Source organism: Tachypleus tridentatus, chromosome 3, assembly GCF_004210375.1.
Source record: "Tachypleus tridentatus isolate NWPU-2018 chromosome 3, ASM421037v1, whole genome shotgun sequence".
Taxonomy (NCBI): domain Eukaryota; kingdom Metazoa; phylum Arthropoda; class Merostomata; order Xiphosura; family Limulidae; genus Tachypleus; species Tachypleus tridentatus.
Window position 1 is genome coordinate 35,018,868 of NC_134827.1, and position 25,721 is coordinate 35,044,588.

The 25,721-nt window shown below is 35.4% G+C and overlaps 2 protein-coding genes across 3 annotated transcripts; both read right to left on the reverse strand.

The window, feature by feature from the left end:
• Window positions 1–4,286: 4,286 nt before the first annotated feature.
• On the reverse strand, window positions 4,287–15,844 carry LOC143246682 (chromatin accessibility complex protein 1-like). 2 transcript variants are annotated; one of them, XR_013026097.1, is made up of 4 exons: window positions 15,653–15,844; window positions 12,799–12,919; window positions 6,564–6,693; window positions 4,287–4,611 (listed from the first exon to the last, which is right to left on the reverse strand). XR_013026097.1 is itself a non-coding variant. In XM_076493759.1 (3 exons), exons 1-3 carry the CDS (start codon window positions 15,827–15,829, stop codon window positions 4,514–4,516), a joined length of 396 nt encoding a protein of 131 aa, XP_076349874.1. In that variant the 5' UTR covers window positions 15,830–15,844; the 3' UTR covers window positions 4,287–4,513. The 2 variants fall into 2 exon arrangements, 1 of the variants encoding a protein (XP_076349874.1); XM_076493759.1 differs by lacking the exon at window positions 6,564–6,693.
• Window positions 15,845–20,495: 4,651 nt separating this feature from the next.
• On the reverse strand, window positions 20,496–22,546 carry LOC143246683 (uncharacterized). The gene is made up of 2 exons (XM_076493760.1): window positions 22,353–22,546; window positions 20,496–21,157 (listed from the first exon to the last, which is right to left on the reverse strand). Exons 1-2 carry the CDS (start codon window positions 22,353–22,355, stop codon window positions 20,573–20,575), a joined length of 588 nt encoding a protein of 195 aa, XP_076349875.1. The 5' UTR covers window positions 22,356–22,546; the 3' UTR covers window positions 20,496–20,572.
• Window positions 22,547–25,721: the final 3,175 nt, after the last annotated feature.

The window sequence follows — 25,721 nt, forward strand, 5'->3', positions numbered from 1 at the left end:
TTCCCACCCCCCGCGAATGGCGAAAAACCGCGAATATTGGATGCAGTTTTAAAACTTCTATGTATGAGATTATATACGGTACTAAATGCTTCCCAGACACTTTCTAAAGACACTCTTACTCATTAATACAGTAATAATGTAGTAATATTGCATGTAGTCATGTATTTCACTAATGTAGTAATGATAATGTAAACACATTTTAATTTTGTACTGCAACAATATTTTAATCAAAAAGAAACGTACATAGTATAGTTACCCATACTGTATTACTGTACCGTAAAGTCATTTTCTATGCGTACAACACATGTATTAGAATTGACAGAAAGTGGAACAAATTTAAAGGCAAACTTAGACAGATAAATACAGTACGCACAGTTCAGGTAATAATAATACAGTACAGTACAATTCAGTAATAATTGTTCGATAAAGACGTCAATCGATAAAACTGCTTGAGAGAGTAAATACAGACATACCTTCGAAAACCGTTTTTAGTCTCTATGACCTACAAAAACCCGGTTTACCGAGCATTCGTTTTTATGACGCTAGCCTGGTATACTGGCATACGATGCGATAGGGTTAAGAGCCTAACCCGCGAATATGCGGGGCCGCGAATGGGGAACCGCGAATAGGTGAGGGTATACTGTATTTACTATTTCTCCGTCAGTGATAGATTTAACTTGATTTCTCACGTAAAGCTCACCTTAAAAGGAAAAAAACACACACGCAACTTTGATTGCGCACACACGTCAAAATAAAATAAAAATAACGTAAATGATTTGCTAAAAGTCTAATCTTCTATTTTTATTTTTAGTGCAACTGTATTAAAACTTTGCTTACGATTATTTGGAAATAAATATGTAAAATAACACGAACATTTAATATAACTGACATTTTAAGTCTTAAAAGATAGCTTCTCATTGTCGCAGTGAATAATCTCAATAATAAAGTCCAGAATTATGGACTTCCCATGCACTCTTATCGTGTATTTGGAACAGGCATTGCCAAGTGGTTAGGGCGCTCGACTCGTAATCTGAGGGTCACGGGTTCGAATCCCCGTCCCACAAATTATGCTCGCCCTTTCAGCCGTGGAAAGGAGAGTTATAAGGTGCAGTGAAATCCTTTATTCGTTGGTAAAAAGAGTAATCTAAGTGTTGGCGGTGGATGGTGACGACTAGCTGCTAAAATTAGGACGGCTGGCGCAGATAGCTCTCATGTAACTGTGTGAAATTCAAAATCAAGCAAGAAGGATCTAGATTGATTGTGTTTGTTTGTTTTGTAATTTCGCACAAAGCTATTCGAGGGCTATCTGTGCTAGCCGTCCCTAATTTAGCAGTGTAAGACCAGAGGGAAGGCAGCTAGTCATCACCACCCACCGCCAACTCTTGGGCTACTCTTTTACCAACGAATAGTGGGATTGACCGTAACATTATAACGCCCCCACGGCTGGGAGGGCGAGCATGTTTGGCGCGAACCCGCGACCCTCAGATTACGAAGTGCACGCCTTAACGCGCTAGGCCATGCCAGGCCAGATTGATTGTGTTTAACGTGTTAGAAGATTGAACTGTCCACTTTACCTTATTTAATATTTGTTTATTGTTAGGCTTAACGAATCTATAAGAAAAATGTATTTGTTTTTGTTTTTGTTTGTTTGTTTTGAATTTCGCGCAAAGCTACACGAGGAAAGGCAGCTAGTCATCACCACCCACCGCCAACTCTTGGGCTACTCTTTTACCAACGAAAAGTGGGATTGATCGAAACATTATAACGCTCCCACGGTTGAAAGGGGCAAGCATGTTTGATGCGACGGGGATTCAATCCTTCAACCCTCGGACTGCGAGTCGAACGCCTTAACCCACCTGGCCGAGTAATTTTGTAATTACTTGGTTTTAATTGTTTCTAGCCACTTTTTTACTAGGAATTAATAAACACAAATAAAACGGTTATTATTTATTCATGTTTTTCACAGAAAAAAAATCTCTTAGCACATTAAGCTTTAACACATTTCTTCAGGAATGAAAAGTATCACACATTCTTCTGTTACCCCAACCTTCAAGTTTAAATAGCGCTTATTTCTACATAACACCTGGGGAAGGGAGGAAATACCGGATCTCTTGTTGTTGTGTGGGGTGGAGGTTTAGTAGTTACTGTTTAGGGTGACAGTAAAGGGATACGAATTTCGTGCAAAGCTACACGAGAGCTATATGCACTAGCCGTCCCTAATTTAGTAGTGAAAGACTAGAGAAAAGGCAACTAGTTATCACCACCCGCCGCCAGCTCTTGGGCTATTCTTTTACCAACGAATAGTTAAATTGACCCTCACATCATAACGAAGTCACGGATTCGAACCAGTGACTCTAAGATTGGGAGTCAAGCGCTTTAACCACCTGGCCATGTCGGGGGTATACAGAATTATGTTGAATATAATCAGACCCATATCAAAACTACATATATTTATAAATTACGGAAGAATTATACCTACAAAAAAGGACACACAATGAAATGCATTACATACTGACCTTTCAGCTCAAGGCAGCACTGAAAAAAGTCATTAGATCAGTGAGTGGCATTATTGTATGTGAAGGGAACCGTCTGTCCACACAGTGGATATCTTGTGAAGGAGATGAAGGCTGTAATTTAAAATGTATTTTATAGTTCCTGAAACAAATAAAGGGTGGGGTGTTAACTTTATCACGTGAGAATGGTACATAAAGGATAACAGAACTCTTTGCAGTATGTTGTTTTTCTCTCGAGTGGAAACAATCAACTTAAAATAAGTCGTGTATCCAGTTTGGCCTTATCAGTGATACAATCGAGAGAGTTGTGTTTAAAATAATCACACAGGTTTTTGGCTTTAAAACCGAAGTCAGTGTTACCACACCATAGACGTGCCCAACGCAGGAACTTCTTCTGAAAATAACCTGCTTACTTTTACACCAATGAGAATAATTAATAATGGTGAATGTTTGTCTGTTAGGTGTGTAACGCATGCTTGTTTTAAGTGTAGGTTTAAAAATATCGATAGAACAACAGGACTATCCAGATAACATAATTGGTAAGCCTAAAAATAACAGACTCGGTTGATTATAAATTGTCTGCGCTCTGAGGTTTGTTTTTGGCTAAAGCTAAACGGTGGTAGTGATATGGTCCTTCACACAACATCCATTACAGATAATTATTAACATCCGGGGATAATTTACTGACAAGACACCTAATGGCCTTAAAATAACCTGCTCAGTACATTGAAAATTGAAGTAACCATCTACACAAACTAGCGAACATCGACCTTGTCGACGTACTACATTGGAACCCCTCTAAACGGCCACCCCCTGAAAGTGGTCATTCAATCACAGTCCCTTTTCTGTTTACATAAACCCTAATTATGTACAGTGGAACCCCCTCTAATCAGGTCAGTTTGTCTCAGTCCCGAAGGTGGCTGCTTTAGAGGGATCCACTGTATTTGTTTCACACGTAATTACTGACTTTCGACGTCGGTACTATGTTTACATAATTCTCCTGTAGATCAGAGTGCATTACCTCTTACACCCGTTGTGTTAGATGTAATCAAATCTGTATATGGAAGAAACTACATGGAGGTTAAATTTTGTCTGCACACTAGCGTTGCTTCAAAACTGAGTGAACTTTGAAGCAACGCAAGATGTCAGATTGGCAAAATTCATAAAAGTGCACCCTTTTGTCTGCACTGTAGTGTTGCTTCAAAGTTCACTCAACATTGAAGCAACACAAGATGTCAAAGGTCATAAAAGTGCACCCTTTTGTCTGCACTGTAGTGTTGCTTCAAAGTTAACTCAACATTGAAGCAACACAAGATGTCAAAGGTCATAAAAGTACACCCTTTTGTCTGCACTGTAGTGTTGCTTCAAAGTTCACTCAACATTGAAGCAACACAAGATGTCAAAGGTCACAAAAGTACACCCTTTTGTCTGCACTGTAGTGTTGCTTCAAAGTTCACTCAACATTGAAGCAACACAAGATGTCAAAGGTCACAAAAGTACACCCTTTTGTCTGCACTGTAGTGTTGCTTCAAAGTTCACTCAACATTGAAGCAACACAAGATGTCAAAGGTCACAAAAGTGCACCCTTTTCAAATCTTAAATTACAGAGGCAACAACCATTAGTATCTCACATTTTAAATACTTAATATCCATCACGACTATTTGAAACTGAAAAACAGTTTACAGAATGTTGATTTAATTAAATTATATTTTTATATCCTTACAAATAATTTCAACTTTTTCATGCTAGATAAATAGTTTGCATGTTTCATGTACATTCAAACAATATTTATTTCAGTGGTAATAAATTCAACCACAGCTGTGGTAAAACAGTGTTCTGATATAAAAATATTTAGACTACAACCAGTCTTGTATAATAACTAGATAAATACAAAAGGGGAGAATTTTATTAGTTAAATAAAGTGATAAAAAAAGTATAACATCATTACGTGTAAAAAAATAAAACTTAAAAACACTAGAAAAATATTTATAATTAACAATTAAATATCAAGTTCTTGTCTTTCGTCTTCCTCCTGTTTCTCAACTTTCTTCAAAATTTCTAAATATTCAGCAATTTGAATCTTTCGTGGAATTATATCTGTAATAGAAATAAAGTCAACATCTGTTTCATAGAGTTTATTGGCTGAATGTTTTGTTAACTTACATATATACATTATATGTTTTTAGCATGAGCTTCCCATTAATACAGTACCTCCAAACTGACTCACCTTTATCAGACATCTAACACAAGTTGGGTAGCAGGTGACTCACCTTTATCAGACATCTAACACAAGTTGGGTAGCAGGTGACCCACCTTTATCAGACATTTAACACAAGTTGGGTAGCAGGTGACTTACTTTTATCAAACATCTAACACAAGTTGGGTAGCAGGTGACCCACCTTTATCAGACATCTAACACAAGTTGGGTAGAAGGTGCCTCACCTTTATCAGACATTTAACACAAGTTGGGTAGTAGGTGACCACCTTTATCAGACATGTAATACCACAAAATGGGAAATGAATCTTGGCAGTTTCTGTAATATTTCTGCTCAAGGATTAAAAATGTGAAAATAAATTGGAAATTTTCCATTTCTTTCATTACAGGAAAATATAAATAACATCAGGCATGGGTACAGGTTAAGGTTTGCACATCTATATACATTTTAATGGTTTTATTTTTGTATATAAAGATATTCAGACACCAGGTTTTGTGCTGCACTGATGATATACTTGTTTTTATGTTTTTCTTATAACAAAGCCACAATGGGCTCTCTGCTGTGTCCACAGAAGAGAATAAAACTCCTAATTTTAAAGCTGTAAACCTGTAAACATATCACTGTCTCAGAAAGTAACAATGATGATCTAATAAAGTTATTCATCACCAGAAACGTTTAAAAATAACAACCTGAAATGGTATAACTTACAGAAACTTGAATCTTGAAGACTGTTTTCATAAATCTTTAAAATTCAGTCTTTCATTTTTATCCAGAGTTATGGTTTTGTATATATTTATTCTTTGAAAAGAACTTCATACACATTATTGTATAGTAACCTTTTTCTGCCTAAACAAATTAAGTAATTATTGTTTTAAATTATCAGTATAATATATTTTGTACAGTAAAATGAAATAATATAAATTTGCACCTGTACAAGAATCATTTGTTTTTGAAAATATTAAATTTCCCCAAATAATGTTCTGGTTTACACAGAACTGTAGTACTGACATGAAAATGAAACATGACATCCTAAGTACAATAAAGAATGTTAAAAAGTCTAAGTGTAAAAACTGTCCAATAATCTGTTACTTTAAAATAAAGCCAGATAATGAGCTATCTTGGCTCTGTCCACCACATGGAATCAAATCCTGGATTTTAACCTTGTAAGTTGGTAAATTAACTGCTGGCCCTTAACAAAGGACTTGTTCAAGAATCCTCTGACATTCTGTACTGACAATATATTTACTAAGTTCATTACTTTGTAAACAAGAGAACACTAGAAAAATGTACAGAAATAATAGTGATACCAAACAACAAGCTGTTGTCGAGTATTCATGAAATACTATCATTCTAGAAACAGGGACTTCTTAAACTGATTTAACCAAACTTATGTTTTTTAAATGTTTTAAACACTGACTTAGTGTGACTTTATTGGATAACACAATATAGTGCACAGTCTATCAATAAAACAGTCACAATGAAACTTTGTAGGATGGACAGTAACTGCCTGTTTTGGAGACACAAGTGTAGAGGACAACATTTTGAAAGTTTTCCACCTTTCGTTTTCAGGTCAGGGTGTGATTGATTGGTTGATTTAGTGTTTTATGGCACAAAACAGCTAGGCCTATCTGCACCAAACATTCGGTAAAAAGTTAAAATTAAATTTAGTAAAATTCATAAAAGGAAATTAAGGTAAAACAAATCAAAGTTTAAAAACAACATAAACAGCATAAAAACAATGTTTACATCTAGTCTATAACGTTAAGAGAAAAACTACAGTAATACAAGTTGTAAAGAACTTTCTGTAGCATAACTGTAATAATCATAACTCACCAGGAAGACTAACAGGTAAGTACAAAATCCACCATCAGTCACCTGAAGTTGGCCTTTCTAGTACTGGTTCTGAGTTATTTAATGTTACGGCCATTTTCTAAGTTCAAATCAAACCAGATGGACTTTGATTCTTAAAAGGGAACCACATTAGGAAAGGTTTAATGAATAAATATAAAACACTTACATGACATTAAAAAGATTAATGGCCTTTAAAAAACTAAAAACTTTACCAAGATGGACAGTGTCACCATCACCAATACCACTGTCTAACGCTATTAACAAACTTTGGGACAAAACATGTTTAATATGGTGCCGTCGTTGAGAGTCGTAACGATGACAAGAAAGTAAAATGTGGTGTATTGTGCTCTGAGTGTTACACAAACTACACATTGGTGCATCAGTTCCAGATAAAAGAAAACGATGAGTTAAAAAACTGTGACCAATGCGTAGTCTAGTTAGAACAACTTTCTCTTTCCGATCCTTACAGAGGCAAAACAGCCAAAGTCCAATAGAGGGTTTTATTTAGAAAAGCTTGTTTTTCGCATTGCTCACTCCAAGTCAACTGCCAGCTGGCACAGAGCCGAGCCTTGCATACAGGACCATAGTCCATGTATGGGACAGGCACAGCAGTGATAGTGCCAGAGAAGATAGACTTAACTGCAGCGTTGGCAAGCTTGTTCTTGCGAATACCAACGTGGCCCGGTATCCAGAAAAACTTGATAGAAGCAGATGTTAAAGAGAAATGGGCCAGTCAGTTTTGAATATCATGGAGAACAGGATGTGAACCAACATGAAGAAATTCCAAGGCCAGTAGAGAACTAAGAGAGTCAGTATAAATAGTGCAGTCGGAGTACTGCTCAGCTTCAATATGATCCAGGGTAAGAGATATGGCGTACAGTTCAGCAGTGAACATAGAAGCTGTAGAGGGGATTCTGCATGCAACCACCGAACCACAACAAACCATGACAGAGTCCACACAATCACCTGATTTTGTTCCATATGTATAAATAGGAATGGAAGGATAGTTCAAAAGATGTTCAGCAAATAACAGACAGTACTTCCAATCAGGAGTGTCTACTTTTCTCAGATGACTTAAAGATAGGTCACAATTGGGGACCATAAGAAACCATGGTAAGATGGGTTCACCAGTGAATACAGCAATGTTATCCAAGGACATACCCAATTCATACAAATCGGCCTGGATATGAAGGCCAAAAGGAGCAATGGCAGATCGTCTGTTCTGAAAAAGTATGGCCCACCAAAAAGGAAAACACAACCCCAGGTGGGATGCTTTTGTAAGGAACGAAGTTTTGAAGCATACAGTAAAGACAGTTGCAAACGATGGAGGTGCAAAGAAGGTTCATGAGACTCTATGTATAACCTCTGAACTGGGGAAGTGCAGAAAGCCCCAGTGCAGAGCCGAAGTCCTTAATGATGAATAGGGTCCAGTATCTTTAAGGTCGATGGTCTGGCAGAGCCATAGTCCAGTGATCCATAGTCGAGTTTCGATCCAATAAGAGCACAATATATCTTTAGCCCTGTTGGCAGCAAAAGTGCATGCAAACGGTTTTAGAGAGATAAAAGTTAAAGCTGTTTGCTGTGGTCCACTTCAGTAAACAATTTAGGGCAGTCTGTAGCTGCCACTCAATATACCTCATGTTTGATGACTGATATGAGATGTGAAAGTTGTCAACATAAAGCCCGTTTGCAACAGTGAGAGGGAGTTGTTCAGTGATGGCATTAATTTTTACACTGAAAAGTGTGACACTCAGAACACAGCCCTGAGGGACTCCAAGTTCCTGAAGAAAAGATCAGGAAAGTGTTGAACCCTCAAAAACTTGGAATCTCCTGTCCATTAAAAATTTTTAATAAAAATGGGCAAATGACCATGTAACCCATATATATGGAGGTCATGCAAAAGGCTATACCTCTAAGTTATATCATAAGCTTTCTCAATGTCAAAGAATATTAATACAAGATGTTGTCATTTGAGAAAGACTTCTCTGATTGACGTTTCAAGTTGAATCAGGTGGTCCATGGTGGAGTGCCGTCATCGAAATTCACACTGGATTTTTGAATCCAACAAGACGAGCATTAACCATCCTCTCTAAGGTCGTACAGAGACAGCTCATCAAAGCAACTGCATGATATTTTGAAGGAATCTTTGGATCCTTCCCAGGCTTAGAGAAAGATAGGACAATAGCCTGGCTCCAGACATCAGGAAAAACATTCTCCTACCAGATCTGGTTAAAAACAATCATAAGAATAGCAAGAGAAGCAGGAGATACATGGCGCAGCATGGCATAGTGTATATCATCAGGTCCAACCGATGTACTGCCAGACTGATGAAATGCCAGTTTGAGTTCCACCAGTGCAAAGGGACGATTTTAGTCATAAAGACAATCAGCTCGAAGGGAAAGAGGTGATTGCTCTGCCTGAATCTTGATGGCTAAGAAGGTGGAAGAAGAAGCAGAAGTGCTAGATACCTGGCTTAAGCTTTCACCTAGAGTATCGGCGATGCTCCGGGTATCAACTACTTCCTGAACATCAGGAGAGCAAGATCGAGATGGTAACAGAATTATTTTGCCCACTGACCTTTCGAATCTTGTCCCATATGATTTTGGAACTGGTGATAGAAGATATGTGAACTTAATCAAGATTCCTTCTGGCTTAGACGTCTTATCCACCGAGCATGTGCACGGGCCCGCTGGAAAGCGATGCAGTTTGAGAGTGAGGGATATCAACAGAAAGTATCCCAGGCCTGTTTTTGAGCCTTCTATGCTGTGTGACAGGCAGGATTCCACCATGGATGAGGATATAGTGGAAAACGTGTCGAGATTTGAGGAATATATTGAGCAGCTGCTTGAATAATACAGTCAGTTACTGGTGCCACACAGTCTATTGATGGCTTACAGACATTGGCAGAACCAAGTTCTGCAAGAGCAGTAAAAGAGGGCCAGTTAACCTGATCTAGCTTCCACCAGGTCACTCGGGTTGGGTGGCTTTGACCACAGGCAGTCTCTTGCAAGATTATAGGAAAATGATCACTACATTGTGGATTAGAGTCAACCCTCCATGAAAAATGGGAGAATAATGAAGGGGAGAAAACTGAGAGATCAATAGCAGTAAAGGACTGACTAAGTGTATGGAAATAAGTAGAAGAACCAGTATTGAAAAGAGAAAGGTTGTGATCAGAGAGCATACGCTCTACAGAGCAACCCCTCCTTTCAATATCAGTACTTCCCCAGAGGTGATGATGTCCATTAAAGTCCCCCACGATGAAAAAGGGACAAGACAACTGTTCAATGAGAGCATCAAGGTCTGATTGGTCATATGTCTCTCCAGGGAACAGGTAGATAAAACAAACAGTGATGGTATGACTCAAGGAAACACGAATGGCTGTGGCCTCCAAGAGTGTGTCAAGTGGCAAAGACAGGGTGGACACATGCTGATCAACTAACAGTGCCACCCTTCCATGTACTCGTCCATCACACAACCTGTTTGGAGAACAATTCTTTTGGAGGCACACAGAGATCTCTCTGCACTCCCACTGTAGTTGTGGAATGAAAGTGCATCAGCATACATCCAAGATGAGGTGGTGGACAGAAATTTTCGAACCTCTGGATAAGTAATGTTGTGAACTGTTTTCAAATGCTGCACCTCTTTTTCTTCCAACCATTTAGGGCAAGAACGAAAGTAGAATGGGTGAGAGTTGTTGCAATTGATGCAATGAGGGTCAGTTTCACACTCATAGGCATCATGATCCTTGCCACTGCAACGAGTGCACATCAAGGAACCACAACATGACGTCTTTGAGTGACCCAACAGCTGACACTGGAAACATTGGAGAGTGTTTGGATTGTATGGCTGTCCTCTGCAATTAAGATGACCTGCCTTGATGGTGGCAGGTGAACGTGGTGACGTAAATGTGAGAATGGGGACATTGGTTGGTACCATAATTCCATCTTTGTGAGTGGAGATACACCTCACTGCAGAAACTCATTGAGTGGAAAGACCAGCGAGAATCTCTGACTTGGGGATGTTCTTCAAATCCCTCTCAACAATAACTCTTCATGATGAATTCAAAGTAGCATGAGGTGCAACCTCAATAGGTGTATCCCTAATTGCCTTCGAGTGCAAGAGAAGTTCATTGTGTTGTGATGTGAATGTTTCCACCAATATGACACCAGATCGAAGCTTCTTTACTAACTTTGGAGAGCCAGTAAGTCCCTCTAGTCCCTTCTGAATGAAAAAGGGAGACATTTGCCCTGAAGATTTGTCCAAAAGTGAATGCAATATAGAAAATGAGGTACAACAGGTGGTACAGATGGTGAGGATTGCTGCTCAGAATCTCCAAGACATGGTCGTTTGCCTATAGACTGTGTTTTCACTATTTTATTAAGATTTTTAATTAGAGTATCCATAATAAAGAAAGGGAAATTTCGGTGCTCACTGACCCCGCCTACCATAGAACCCTACAATGTGATGCACTACAATATCAAACAAGGATGCTGCAGCAATGCCAGGGTTTTGTAAGCACTATACCCAAACACCAACATCAGATATAATGTCCACAACACCTGTGGAGAACATCCAACACTGGTAGTTGATTGACCCTAGCCTAAGTGGATCAGCCGAGTGACCAGAGTGGGGCCACCCCAAGGCCGCCGTCTACAATAATTCAAGGCCAAAGTGGTGGGTTAGGGTTGGACCCCTCAACCACCAGGATCCTCTCCTCCCCTTCACGGGTTGCCATGTACGGCAAACGTGTGAGTGGATGTTTAGATCCCAGAGGAGGTAAACTGAAAGAACAGAACCTTCCCTGGGAGGTCTCCTCATCATGCACAAGAATCCACATCGAGTGGTAGGTGTGTGTGTAGATGTTGTTGGTCTTTTATAGTGTCCTGGTGGATTGTGGAGAGCGTGTTATGATTGGTTGGATTATCACTGTTTCTAATTGGAGGAGAGATTTCCTGTGCATCCAACCAATGGCAGCCACAGGTTACTCACCTCTAATTCAAAATCTCTGTTAAGTGAAGGTTTAATAGTGTTGATATAAAATTATTCTTTGATTTTTCTTGTCTTCTAGAATTTGTCTGTGTTGGTGATTCTAGTTTTTTTCCAGTTTATTCTGTGTCCAGTTGACATGGCGTACTCTGCAATGGCTGAATTTTGTGTTTTCATGAGTCTTGTACTATCTTTATGTTATTTTATTCTGGTCACAATTTTTCTTCCTGTTTGTCCAATGTATGTATCGTTACAGGAACATGGAATTACATAGATGACATTTTTGAGATTCTCTTTGGAAGGTTGCTGTATGTTTCTTCACCAGAATGGACCTTATGGAATTGTAGGATTTCCACTGGACTTCTATGTTGAATTTCTTGGCTATGCATTTGTGTTTTTCACAATCCACCAGGACACTATAAAAGACTGACAACACCTACACACACACGCTGACCCAAAGACAAAAGACTTTTGAAATGTCGTCCTCTACACTTGTGTCTCCACAACAGGCAGTTGCCGTCCATTCTACAAAGTTTCATCATGAATTCTCTGCCTAAACAATCTATCAAAGAAAAACAGTCACACTTATACCTTGTTTACATCATGTATACATATCAAATAGTGCTAACAAAAGAAAGAAACCAGCATTAAACACTCATAAACCCAACAAACTTAAATGTTCTACATGAATTCTTTAAGATGAGTTAAATATATACATTGAACTTTATCAACAAACCATCACTTCACTAGAAATAACACTTCCCATAATTCAAATTCCTTTAGTAAAACAAACTGATACACATGGATAACTTGTATAAAAAGACTGTTTTTCTGTATAATGGAATTAATAAAAAATATCCAATCTGAAAGGACAAGAATCAAAAAGTTCTAGAAGTATTCAGAACTTTATTTAAATCTAATACAGGTTTATAAAAAAAACTAAACATTTTTTTTTAATAGGCCTAACTCCCATTCTTAATATTGTTCATATATAATGTCTAAACAAAATATAGACTTGCTATGTTTCACTTCTGTAAGTAATTTTAAACATTTACTGCTTTATCTATTCTAGAATAGGTCATGACACATACTTCTAAGTTACGTGGGGATCTCAGTTATGTTTAAGACATGTTGGTATGTCACAACAGTGAATATTTTTATCCCAGACACGTATGGATACAAGTAATTTCATGGTACAGATGTAAATTAATCAAAATATTTTACCCACCAAGGAGGAACTCCAAATGATCTTGTGTGTTAACAATTTCTGCCAGGTCACTATAATCAATCTCCATTTTGTCTGTATTTCGGCAATGAGCTTGCTGAGCCAGATAGGTAACAAAGAGTTCCTAACAGAAAAATAAGCATATCTCACAAGATGAGACAAAACCAAACACTAAACAAGTGGCTCCTGGTGTGAAGATGTGCAAAAACTGGTCAAATGTTGCTGACACAAAAGGTCCTTACAAGTGAAAAATGTACCATTATCTCAAACTAAAACTATTGGGACTTTCTCAAATTGCATAAGAAATCTATTAAATTTTTAAACATTTTTATTAATACATGGAACATTTAGTACATACAAAAATACAACCTATAATCTACATTAATGCTAAAGAGAGCATCATTTAGCTTCTAATTTTCTCTGTGAGCACTTTAAATGTAAAATTAAAGGTGTAACTGAAATCAACAAAAACATACAAGAGATGTGTTACACGTTACTACAAAGAGCATAAAAAGAGATGACAGGAAGCCATACCTCCCTTAAAAAACATTTAATGTAAACATTTACTTTCATATTCCTATCTGAGAGATCTGAAAAACTCCCATGAAACTACAAGTTTAACTGAAAAATAATTTTATCAAGTAAATCTGAAACTTTCATTACAGCTACCCATGTTTACAAATGTTGCATCACATATTAATTCTTCCTGGACAGTACAGCACCACCTACTGTCCACACCTCTCAAATAAAGGGAGAATATAAGAACTGTGAGGATATTCTTGAAGAATAAAACCATAAATTTTCAAAAATATACACATTTATTTATTATTACTATTCATTTTTAAACATTATAACAGTTTCTTTTGGGGTCTTTGGGCCCAACACCATGCATTAATCTGGTTCTGAATAATCCTGTAACAAGAAGGACAAAAAAGCTGTGCACAATATTTCAGAGAAGCCACAACAGCACTTTAAAAAATTACATTTATTAGTGCATGTAATTTTTTAAATTGTAATTTAATAAAATGTAATTTTTTAATTTTATATATATATACATATTTTTTTATGAAATATGAAACATAAGTATCCAAGAATTAACCTAAACTGAGATTGGTCACTTATAATATCCTCCAATAATTCTGCTATATCATTAGATTATCAAATGTTATTGGTTTTGTTCAATTCTAAGTAAAATTAATATTAGGAACTTGTAACCATAAGAAACTCTAAATTAATTATGTCAGTCCACTTTGAAATAACCAAGCTAGGAAGTGACCCATGATCTTACACCAGACAGCACACAGAACTCTCACAATTTGAAGCTGAGGTTAGCAACACATACTGTAACTAAAGTTATATACATAACTTGCTCTAAAACACCACCAAAGATGCAACACCAAGAAATATTTTTTATTTCAAAGATTTACCTAAATGTATTTAAAGATAACCATCTTATTTTTCACCCAAGAAACTTTAGCAGGTCAAGACAACTTCTTAATTCAATATCATAATAAGTACACTAAACTGACTTAAAAGGCTTCAGAAAGCTTTGGTAAAATACAAACTAAGGTTCTTATAACACTACACCTGTTGAGCAAGGAGATAAATAAATAAACAGATCAACAATTGGTTGGATGGTAAAAGGTTGTTAGAGATGGGGCAAAATTACAGTAATGTTACAAGTATTGAACTTTTATTATTTTTTTCTAAGCTATCTCTCATTTTCATTAATATTGATAATGTTAATGGAATAACTGGCAAATGGATACAAGTTTGTAGATGACAATAAACCAAAGTTGACTTGAACTGTTACGAGTGATATCAGAGCTTTATTGTTTTAAGAAACTAGCAAAATGTAAATGTGGTAGATTTTATTAACATTTTAACATTAGACTGTCATGCACCTAACTCACGACGTAACAGATTCTTTAAACCTGTAACAATAGATTATTAGTAACAATAATAAAGTCACAGGTGAAAACCTATAAAAAACGTTTAACAATTTAATAGTCTTACAGTTTTCACCCTCTCTTCCTGTGCCTGTGTCTTATTTATAAGTTATATTAAGTCTGTGACACCCACACAAACGATATATTAAACATTAAGAAATTTATATGTAAAAACGGCTCGTTTGGGTTGAGAAAATATTTTACATAGAAGAGCGAACAGCGTTTCGACCTTCTTCGGTCATCGTCAGGTTCACAAAGAAAGAGGTAACTGACCGGAAGCTGACCACAAATTTGAAAGGGGTTGTGTAACTGAGTGTCGAAATGTAGAGGGCGGTATTAGTTCAGTTACCTCTTTCTTTGTGAACCTGACGATGATTGAAGAAGGTCGAAACGTTGTTCGCTCTTCTATGTAAAATATTTTCTCAACCCAAACGAGCCGTTTTTACATATAAATTTCTCAACAAGTGGGTTTCTCGACATCACTGATTATTAAGAAATTTAGATAAACCTTTCAAGATACTTCTGCAAAGTCTAAACAATCACATGATCAGTATTTAATCAAGCCTTCCTCTTGTCTACTTATATTAACTTAATGTTTAAATATGTAAGACATTCTTACTTTATTAAAATATTACATTCAAACTAATCTTATACCGAGTCAAAATCGGTGAAACTGCTGAATGTCTTGTTAATATTACAGGGCAGTGTACAGAATAAAAAACTGGAAAATACTATTAACACTCAACACAACCACTTACGTGACAATAACATACTAACGCCAAGTTAACACTAATTGCTAAGTACTTTATAAGTTTATTATTATTAACAGTACTATATCAGCTTTAAAATTCATTATTCACAATTTATTAACATGTGCGCTGTAGATCTGTATATGATTCTTAACTTACTGCTGCTTTGGATATCAGAGTAACTGAATCAGGACTGATGCTAGTAACATCGGGAGAACTTCTCATGATCATTCTAATTCTTGACGTTGGAAATGAGCCATGTTTTGAAGCCTTACTCGAGCCTTCCATTTTCCTTTTTTTAATTTTCGAGTTTACATTATTTGTTAGATGCGCCATCTTGTGAATTTAAATTAAATTATTGTTAAGATATGTTAACTGCTTTTAAATAAATGTTTCATGTATTTAACGTTAAATAGCTCAAGTTTGATATATTTTATTTTAGCAAAAATCAGTAAAAAATAAGCATAATAATAAATTAATTACTTGAAGTATCGATATTCATTGCGACACAAAACTTTCTATCTATTGCAAAATTATTATGAAAATCAATACGTATTAGTTCATATCTCTAGGGCCTGGCATGGCCAAGCGCGTAAGGCGTGCGACTCGTAATCCGAGGGTCCCGTGTTCGCACCCGCGCCGCGCTAAACATGCTCGCCCTCCCAGCCGTGGGGACGTATAATGTGACGGTCAATCCCACTATTCGTTGGTAAAAGAGTAGCCCAAGAGTTGGCGGTGGGTGATGATGACTAGCTGCCTTCCCTCTAGTCTTACACTGCTAAATTAGGGGCGGCTAGCACAGATAGCCCGCGAGTAGCTTTGTGCGAAATTCCAAAAAACAAAACAATCATATCTCTAATGCTAGTGAAATTTAATAATGGCTCTTCAGTGGCACAGCAGGATTCTTGCAGACTTACAAACATAGAAACCGGATTTCCATACCCGTGGTGGACAAAGCACAGTTACGAATGTGATTGAAAACACATAAAAACTTTTATGTTATTTGTTAGTGTTTTAAAGTTTAGCACAAAGCTACACAATGGACTATCTGTGCTCTGCCCACCACTCGTTTTATTTATTGAATTTATATCATTTATTATTTCATTTCGAAAAACAACTAAGCGTACTGTAGGTGAACATGAATAGTTTGTGAGCATGGTCGAAAACATGTTAAAAACACTCGGATTTATTCACGCAATTTTATTTTTCATTTCACTTACTTATGGATTGAGTTCATTGACCTATTCTGTGAAACTCCTTCAATGGACTAAAAGTTAGTTTTAATACAGTTATTGAGTAATTACTTTTTAATACAGAGTTAATTGTTTTTGAATTTTGAGCAACGCTACACGAGGGCTATCTGCGCTATCCGTCCTTAATTTAGCAGTGTAAGACTAAAGGGAAGGCAACTAATCATAACCACCCACCGCCAACTCTTAAGCTACTTTTTACCAACGAATAGTGGGATTGATTGTAACATAATAACGCACCCACGGCTGAAAGGGCGAGCATGTTTGGTATAACGGGGATTCGAAAACGCGACCCTAAAATTACGAGTCGAGCGCCTTAACCACCTAGCTATGCTGGGCACAGGGTTAATACCGATCATCCAACTAAAGTTTTTAACTACGTACTTTATTGTCAAAGGACTGAGCCATATTTCTATAAGCCTAAAAATAGTAACCAGTTCTGAGTAAATGTTTACATTAGAAAGATGGTTAATGTTTGTTTAGGTTCATTAATCTAGGATACACAATAAATTAGAATTCTCTGATACATCAGTCTTGGCGAGGTGGTAGTTTGGTTAATTCAAACAGATCTTGAACTCATGGAAATCAAAATATGTAGATATTCAACATTCAGAATAAGGTTCGACAAATTGTGCCAAAACACAGTTTATGGATGAGAGTGAACACTAATATTTCATCAGCACGGTAGGTGAATCAGGTTTATTTCTCATCCAACATATTAAAATACATCTGTTTAGTTTTCTCGTTAGCAAAATATTTAATGGAAGTTTCACATTGTTATTAGTTGTCATCTAAGCAAACAATACTTATAAAAGTTATATTTCAACTGTTTTAATTGTTTGTTAAAACGTTAAAATGTTCATTTTAAAACGATAATCCGGTTAAGTATTAACAACACATAACTAGGATTTTTATATCGCAAATCAGTTAACTTATTATTAAAATTATTGATTTGTTACTTTTTAGCAAAAAGCCACACAGTCTAACATTAACTCAATAAACTTATCACTTTCGTACAACAGGACAAAATTATTGAGCAAAAATTAAATCCGTTATAGTAAATATAATTATATATTTAACGTTTCTCCAAACGATTTAATTCAGGCAATGAAGGTCGTTTAACGAAACCACTGACCACAATTTTTTTCTTTTTCCAGAATTATTTTAAACGTTTCTTTGTATTATGCTAGGGGTGAGATGCATTTGTTTGGTATTCGTGTAAGTTTCTATGAAAGTAGACACGAAGCTTTTTGTTATTATTGTTGAATTTCTTACAAATTTGCTAAAGTAAATTAATCGAAAAACACGAGTTTACCCTTGCGAGTAACATAGCGATCATGTTATCGTTTGTTTTCCCGGATATTCACGCAAACCTATTCAAAGGCTATCAGTGCTCACCCTAATTTTTAATTAATAGAATGCATAAATGACAAATTTTCAACGGCCTCCCACTTGTCTAACCGATTATTTATATCATCTTTATATTACACACACAGACCTGCAGTGCAGAACACAGATTTTATCATCATTTTATTTTGTTTTTATCGTAACATCACATGAATGTTGGAGCCGAAGATCCATTCTGACACGCTAATTTGTAGGCTGCGTCTTCTCTTTCTCTAGATGAACGCACGTGTGTATTTGTGTGTCGGTATTGAACTAAATATATTGAACTGACTGTGTATACATACTTGTGTTTCAATACTTAAGTATGTACCTGAATTAGTAAATATTTATTTAGATACATTAGTTATTCCAAGTATTTATTTACCATATTCAGTACCAACACCAGCACTTATCAGGCTTACCACAGTACTCGAAGTTGTTGAAATATAGTAAGACGTGTTGAACAGAATCTTTGAACAAAGATTGAATATATTAACCAGTTTGTTTGGAATTAAGAACAAGGCAACACAATGGACTAGCTATGCTCTGCCTACCACGGGTATCAAGACCCGGTTTCTAGCGGTGTGAACCCAAACACATACAGCTGTTCCACTGGGGAGAGGGAATAATACTTAGTAAGACCTTTAAAACATTGTCTGTACTACACATATTAATTATTAAGATATTATAAAGCATTGTCTGAGCTACATGTTATTTAGTAAGACCTTTAAAACATTGTCTGTACTACACATATTAATTATTAAGATATTATAAAGCATTGTCTGAGCTACATGTTATTTAGTAAGACCTTTAAAACATTGTCTGAACTACACATATTAATTATTAAGATATTATAAAGCATTGTCTGAGCTACATGTTATTTAGTAAGACCTTTAAAACATTGTCTGAACTACACATATTAATTATTAAGATATTATAAAGCATTGTCTGAGCTACATGTTATTTAGTAAGACCTTTAAAACATTGTCTGAACTACACATATTAATTATTAAGATATTATAAAGCATTGTCTGAGCTACGTTATTTAATAAGACCTTTAAAACATTGTCTGAACAACACGTTAGTTACTAAGACGTGTAAAACACTTTCTGATATACACATATTAATTATTAAGACCTTTAAACCACTGTCTGAACTACACATATTAATTAGTAAGATATTATAAAGCATTGTCTGAGCTATATGTTATTTAATAAGACCTTTAAAACATTCTCTGAACTACACGTTAATTAGTAAGACGTGTAAAACACTGTCTGATATTCACCTATTAATTAGTAAGACCTTTAAAACATTCTCTGAACTACACGTTAATTAGTGAGGCCTTTGTTTATCAGGGGAGATAATAATCAACTGTACATGTGTTCATGTGCAGTTATAATGAAAATAGAATATTCAGTGTAGAAAAGTAGGCTTAGAATAACACCAAACATTCTACTAGAGCATATTCTTATAAATACCGCGTTAGATAATTTGCAAATTTTAAGATTTGAATTGCTACTTGGGTGTTGATGAGTTTTTAACATGTTAGTAGTTTTAAAATTTACTTTCATTACATAACACTACACAGTTAAATATCTTGAGTGTTCGAGGATTTGTATTTTAAAAATCAAATGGAACGAACAAATTAAAACTGTGACCTTTTTAATTCTTTCGCTTTTTTCTCTCGCTGCAGTTTACCTTCGAACTGATATTGTTTACTGTGCTGTTTTCGTTCTTTTTTCTTACACTTTTAACTACAAAAAGAAGAACATCTTCTGCTAAAGTTTTATGTTGAGTTTAGGCTTAAGAAAGACTAGTTCAAATCCCCGTCACTAAACATGTTTGCTCTTTCAGTCGTGAAGTTCGTTCCACTATTCGTTGATAAAAAAAAAAAAGGTAGTCCAAGTGTTGACGGTGGGTGATTTGACAAGTTGCCATTCCTCCAGTCTCTCACCACAAAATTAAGGACAGCTAGCACTTGTGCAGCTTTTCGATAAATTTAAAACAAACAAACAAATGAGTTAAGCCTAATGGACATTGGTTACTTTATAATTAAGTGATTAAATATCCTTACCGAAATTCAACACATTTCCAATTCAATTATTAAGTCAAAAGGCTGAAGAACATTACATATTATATGGCTTGTGTTATAAACGCCTCGTGTATTTAGAGTATTTTGTTCTTACTACTTTGTGTATTTATTTTGCACTTGCTGTAAGTTATTCAACGTAGATTATTATACACTTTATTTTAATATTATTGTGTGAAAATTCTAGAACTACCTGGAGCTTAAGGGAAACTGAATTCAGTAAAATATTAAATGTGCATGACATTACTGGCAAAATAATACTCACAGAACTAGATAATGAATTCAGTTCAGATATTTACTCTCAACACGTAAAACTACCAAGTTAATTGTTTTAAACGTTGAAGGTTTTGTATTTCAAAAATCAAATGGAAAGAACAAATTAAAACGGTAGTCTTTTTTCTTCTTCTTTTTTTCTTTGCTGTGGTTTTCCTTTGAATCACGATTTTTCTTACAGTGTTTTTTCTTTTTCCCTTTACACTTTTTTCTTTCTTTTTTAGATTTATGCGCTTCCTCACCAGCCTTCTCTGAGCTATCTTCACTGTTTAGTATTTTACAGTGCACATTTCCTTTCTTGCGTAAACGACATTCTAACTGGAATAACTTTGTTGTTGTTGTTGACATTGTTGTACTAGTTTCTCTTGTTGTTGACATTGTTGTACTAGTTCCTTTTGTTGTTGGCGTTGTTGTGCTAGTTCCTTTTGTTGTTGACATTTCTGTATTTGTTCCTTCTGAAGTTCCTTGCTTGGTTGTCGAAATCGTTGTACTTAGTGGTTTTTCTGTCGAGAAGGTTACTTTATCTGTCACGGGTTCTGTGAACCCGGGAGAACCAGGGTAAAAATCTTCAATATCTTCCTTTTCGCGACTTTGTGGAAAGGAATGAATCATTGTAGAAGTGGTCAGGTATCCAACAATAATTATCAACACCCTCTTACTTTCCCTCTAAAAAAAATATAAAAAACTTGAATCATTTTAACATTTTCAACCAGTTATTGGCACAAAACGAACTCAGTTAACATGAGAAAACAAAATTGCAAAACGTTCACGTTGACTTTCAAAGGACAGACATATACAAAAATAACGTTTGAACAAATAAACCGATATTTTTTGATAGATTGTTTAGGCAGAGTATTCATGGTGAAACTTTGTAGAATGAACGGCAACTGCCTGTTGTGGAGACACAAGTGTAGAGGACGACGCTTCGTAAGTCTTCCGCTTTTCTTCTTCAGAAGACTTTCGAAACGTCGCCCTCTTCACTTGTGTCTCCACAACAGGCAATTGTCGTCCATTCTACAAGTTAATATATATTAATATTAATTGTTTTTTTCTAAAAAAATTATTATATTTAGCAATGCAAAAGCAAAGCCTAACTTTAATACTAATTATCTTTAAGAAAAGCAAATATTTACCTGGAATTTGCTGCAAAGTTTATGTTCATGTCTTAAGCCTTAAGGTATACTTTTTGAGTTAACGTGTATGTTCTAAGGTGACTACTTAAATCGACTTCAAGTTTCTAGATGCTGAAATTCGTCTGATGTTTTAGTTTTTCGAAATAAATTAATCTTTTTAAATGCTATGAATCTTTACTACAAAGCTATCGATATACATTAAAGTGAAAATTTTGTTATAAAGATCCTAAGATCCAGTATCGTAATCTGTTCAACGTATGCATGAGGTGGATTCAATTTCAACAATATTTATATTTTGTACCTATCTTTACTTGTTTTTATTTAAACATGACACACATTTTCAGTTTTATTCTTTAATTCGTTTTGGTGAATAACAGAAAGTGAACAAAACTAGTAAAATAAAGATTATTTAAATCCAGAATTTTAATACATAACATATATGACTGGATACTAAATTTTGAAATTTACGCTTAGCATGAAAAGATATAATTAATACGTAATAAAATTAAGGTTACATATTTCTTAAAGCTAGCCCTGAAGAAAAAGTAACCAGAGGTGAAATTGATGAATAAACTGAACCATAAGAGCAACATGAATAACTGGTCAGTGAAAATTAAAGGTCACGTATGTTTGATTTTATGATAGATAAGTTATGCTACTTAACGGTTATAACTTTTATAACTGCACTAGTCGCCATTGGTTTAACGGAATGCAACTCTGTAACTTACCATTTTACTACTTGTCTCTCACGTAGACAGGCTTGTGAAATCCGTTAAGAGTTCCAGCTTCTGCTACTGAAGATAAGTGACTCTTAGTTATACGTCTTCCCACGAACTTCCTTTCGTTGTGCTCTTCACAAAATTATAATTTTATCTCGTTCAAAATGGCGTCGTTTTTAAGGAAGCTAAGAATTAGGAAATGAACATCCACCCGGAACCGGAACTGATCGAGGGACTTCGAATGAATAGCGTTGTATGCTGCAAAAACAAAACAAAAAAACATTTGAATTGGTGTCTAGAGGAAGGGAAGCCAGTCAGCATCATCTGCTGTCTGCACTCAAACCTTGGACTTTATTATACGTAACTCATCTCGATAACCAACTAATAAAAAAGCTCTTCTACATAATTAAAATGTGCGAGTTCGAGGCTTGTACGTTGTATATTCTCGTTAAAAGGTTTCTTAATGTCTCTATCAGATGATGACCGTACCATGTATAGAATTGATGAATATATATGAAAAGATACCGAAGAAAATATTTTCTGTAACACGTGACGTAATATGAATACTACTATCCGATGCGCTAATATCATTTTAACACTTCCTTCTTAACAGACCCATATTGGTTTCCCCAATGAGGGTTGGGAGAACACTGTAACTTCGTCTCACATGAAAAAGATTGCAGAGAAATATTTCTGTTTTGTGTGAAAACCGGCTGCCTACCACGAGATACCTTTCAAATTTTTAATAATTCAACCATTGGTCTTATTACTGTCTACTGATTTCACATCTTTTGACATTTCTATTTGTACCATACGGTGATTTGTCTTACAGTGGTCTCACTTCCGTTGAATGTCGATGAAGACCTTCCATGGTTGCCAATTTCACCTTACGAGAGCAGTGAGAGTTGATATCCTGTCAGCATAGGGTCTTCTATAGTCAGGTTCCTCGTTTAGCCTCATATGGTCTTTCACACACATCGAGATGATAGTCCTGCCATACTATTGCTTTGCTGTCTGTCATCTATCTGGGACCACTCAGTCACAAATATTATATCGGTGATTCATCACTTTCATCAATCAGAGGAAAGCTTACCTTATAACTTCTGGATCCATGCAAGTTCTGCTGTAGAAATACTCCATCAACTTCGTGCACCATATTGTTGTTCAAATAGATGATGAATATCAAACTAGCCATGGTTCCATTTCAATCATTATAAGTGAGAACTATATCAAATTCGCTATATTCACTTACTGGGTTAGTTTTTGTTGTGATCATTGTAGGAACCTTTGTTTGATCAGAAGCTAATGATAATTCTAGAGATTAGGTAGAGATCGAAACAGAGAAGTATATCAGTACCTAGTTAAAGGTCATGATAGACAATCAACTGTAGCCCTCGCAACAGCTGACTCCTACATCAAAGACGTCAAGATATTCATTGGATATTCATTGTTTCTTTGAACAACGTGCTGCACGAGGCTGATGGAACCAGGGCTGGTTGGATATTCATTGTCTCCTTGAACAGCATGCTACACGAGGTTAATGGATCCAGGAACCATTTGTTGCTAGGGTCACAGTTGATTGTCTACCATGACCTTTAATTAGGTACTGATATACTTTCCTGTTTCAATCGCTACATAATATTAAGAATTATCATTAGCTTCTGATCAAACAAAGGTACCCACAACAATCACATCAAAAATTAACCCAGTAAATGAATACAGCAAATTTGATATAGTTCTTACTTATAGTGATTCAAATGCATTAATTTATCAGCTGAGTACCTATCCTGTCAGAAGTATTTAAGCCACAATCCTAATAATACTTCGAGTAGTTCGGCCAGCTCACGAGATTTAGGTTAGTCCTAAATTTAAATACTAAGAGTGGTCTAGAGTGAGTGAGGTGTAGGCAAAGAGCAGCCTGGATTTGTTTTTATATAATGGAATATAAAGTAGTTGTGGTGAAAAACTCGTCAAATTAAATTCATTTTAGTAACAAAACAAGAAAACAACAATTCGTGCAACAGCCCTTTATCAGGTTAGTAGCGACAATGTTAATATAAGGGTTAGCTAGAAGGCTCGAGAACATTTTTCTAACGTCATTGTGTTTCTGTGATGTATAAATATTGTAACAACTATTCCGTTACTGTGGTGTATAGATGTTGTAACAGCTATTCTGTTACTGTTATGTTCAGATGTTGTAACAACATATATGCTGTATATACCTTGAAACTTACATCATTTTTGTTTATATACGTCGATGTATCTTTCAATAACCAAGTTACTCGACGATCACCAACATGTACGATCTGTAACTTCGGTTAAAACGTTTATTATTATTATGTATTGTGCTGCTGTCTGGTGGTGTTAAGGTTAAACTTGAGACCTTATAATACTAAAATTTGAGGTTCACTCTTCTGACAAACCCAATGCACAGTTGTTGTTGTTGTTTTTGTATAGAAATTTCTTTATTAAAGTTTTGAATATGAAATTTGACTAACTTATTTTTGTACTTTTTGAATTTATCAGACTAGAGATCTTAACCGTTAGTTCCACTTTTGATCAATTGCTTTTGTTTGAATTTTTAGCCCTAACCCTATACAGTTTTTTTCTTTCCTTCTTTTCTAACTAGTAACCTATTTGTATGTGGTATATTTAATTTCTTAATTAAAGTAATATCCGCTCATTTTGAGTAAAGTGTGAAAAATATACTGCGAAACATTTTAAGAATTTATATTGAAAATAATACGTTTTTGTATGCTTTCTATTTAATTCTTGGTTTTGATGTCGTATTTAACTAATAAATATATAAATAAATTAGGATATTCTCTTATTATTTTAATTATCACCTACAGCATCTCAGTGGTATGTTTTAGGGCGGTGTTCAAAACTCTGTTTCGAGCACATTGCAATGTCCCAATGAGAACAAACCTTTAAGTGAACTGCTAATTTTTTTAAAAAAAAAGATACTGATGTTGCTAATATAATCTAAATGACGGGCCTCCTATGGATTTACTGTTAAGTGTACGCACTTATAACTCAAATAGTTGGGTTTCGACACTCGTGATGGTTATAGTACTGGTTATCAATTGTCAATTTTTGCATTTTCATATAAACAAAATCTAAACGACGAACACAGTATGAAAATGCAAAGTTATAATAAGATGTGGGAAAATTGATAAAGTTCATAATTATTAAACGAAAAGTACGATAAAAATATTCATTTTATACAAATATAGTTAATTTTTTTGTTTCTGTATGTGAAACGTATTTAAAAAACTGATAAATATTTAATCTGTGATGACGAGAAAGTCCACTTGTAGAGAAAATTATATATGTAAAAATGGCTGGTATGGATAGAGAAAACGCTATGTAGAGGAG

Bases quoted from the DNA above. Each gene is read 5' to 3' on its own strand.
- LOC143246682 (XM_076493759.1), bottom strand. From the start codon at position 15,829: ATGGCGCATCTAACAAATAATGTAAACTCGAAAATTAAAAAAAGGAAA. The intron at 12,920-15,652 runs GTAAGTTAAGAA...TTTTTCTGTTAG, and splicing joins CTCTGATATCCAAAGCAGCA to GAACTCTTTGTTACCTATCT. The intron at 4,612-12,798 runs GTGGGTAAAATA...TTTCTATTACAG, and splicing joins TCATTTGGAGTTCCTCCTTG to ATATAATTCCACGAAAGATT.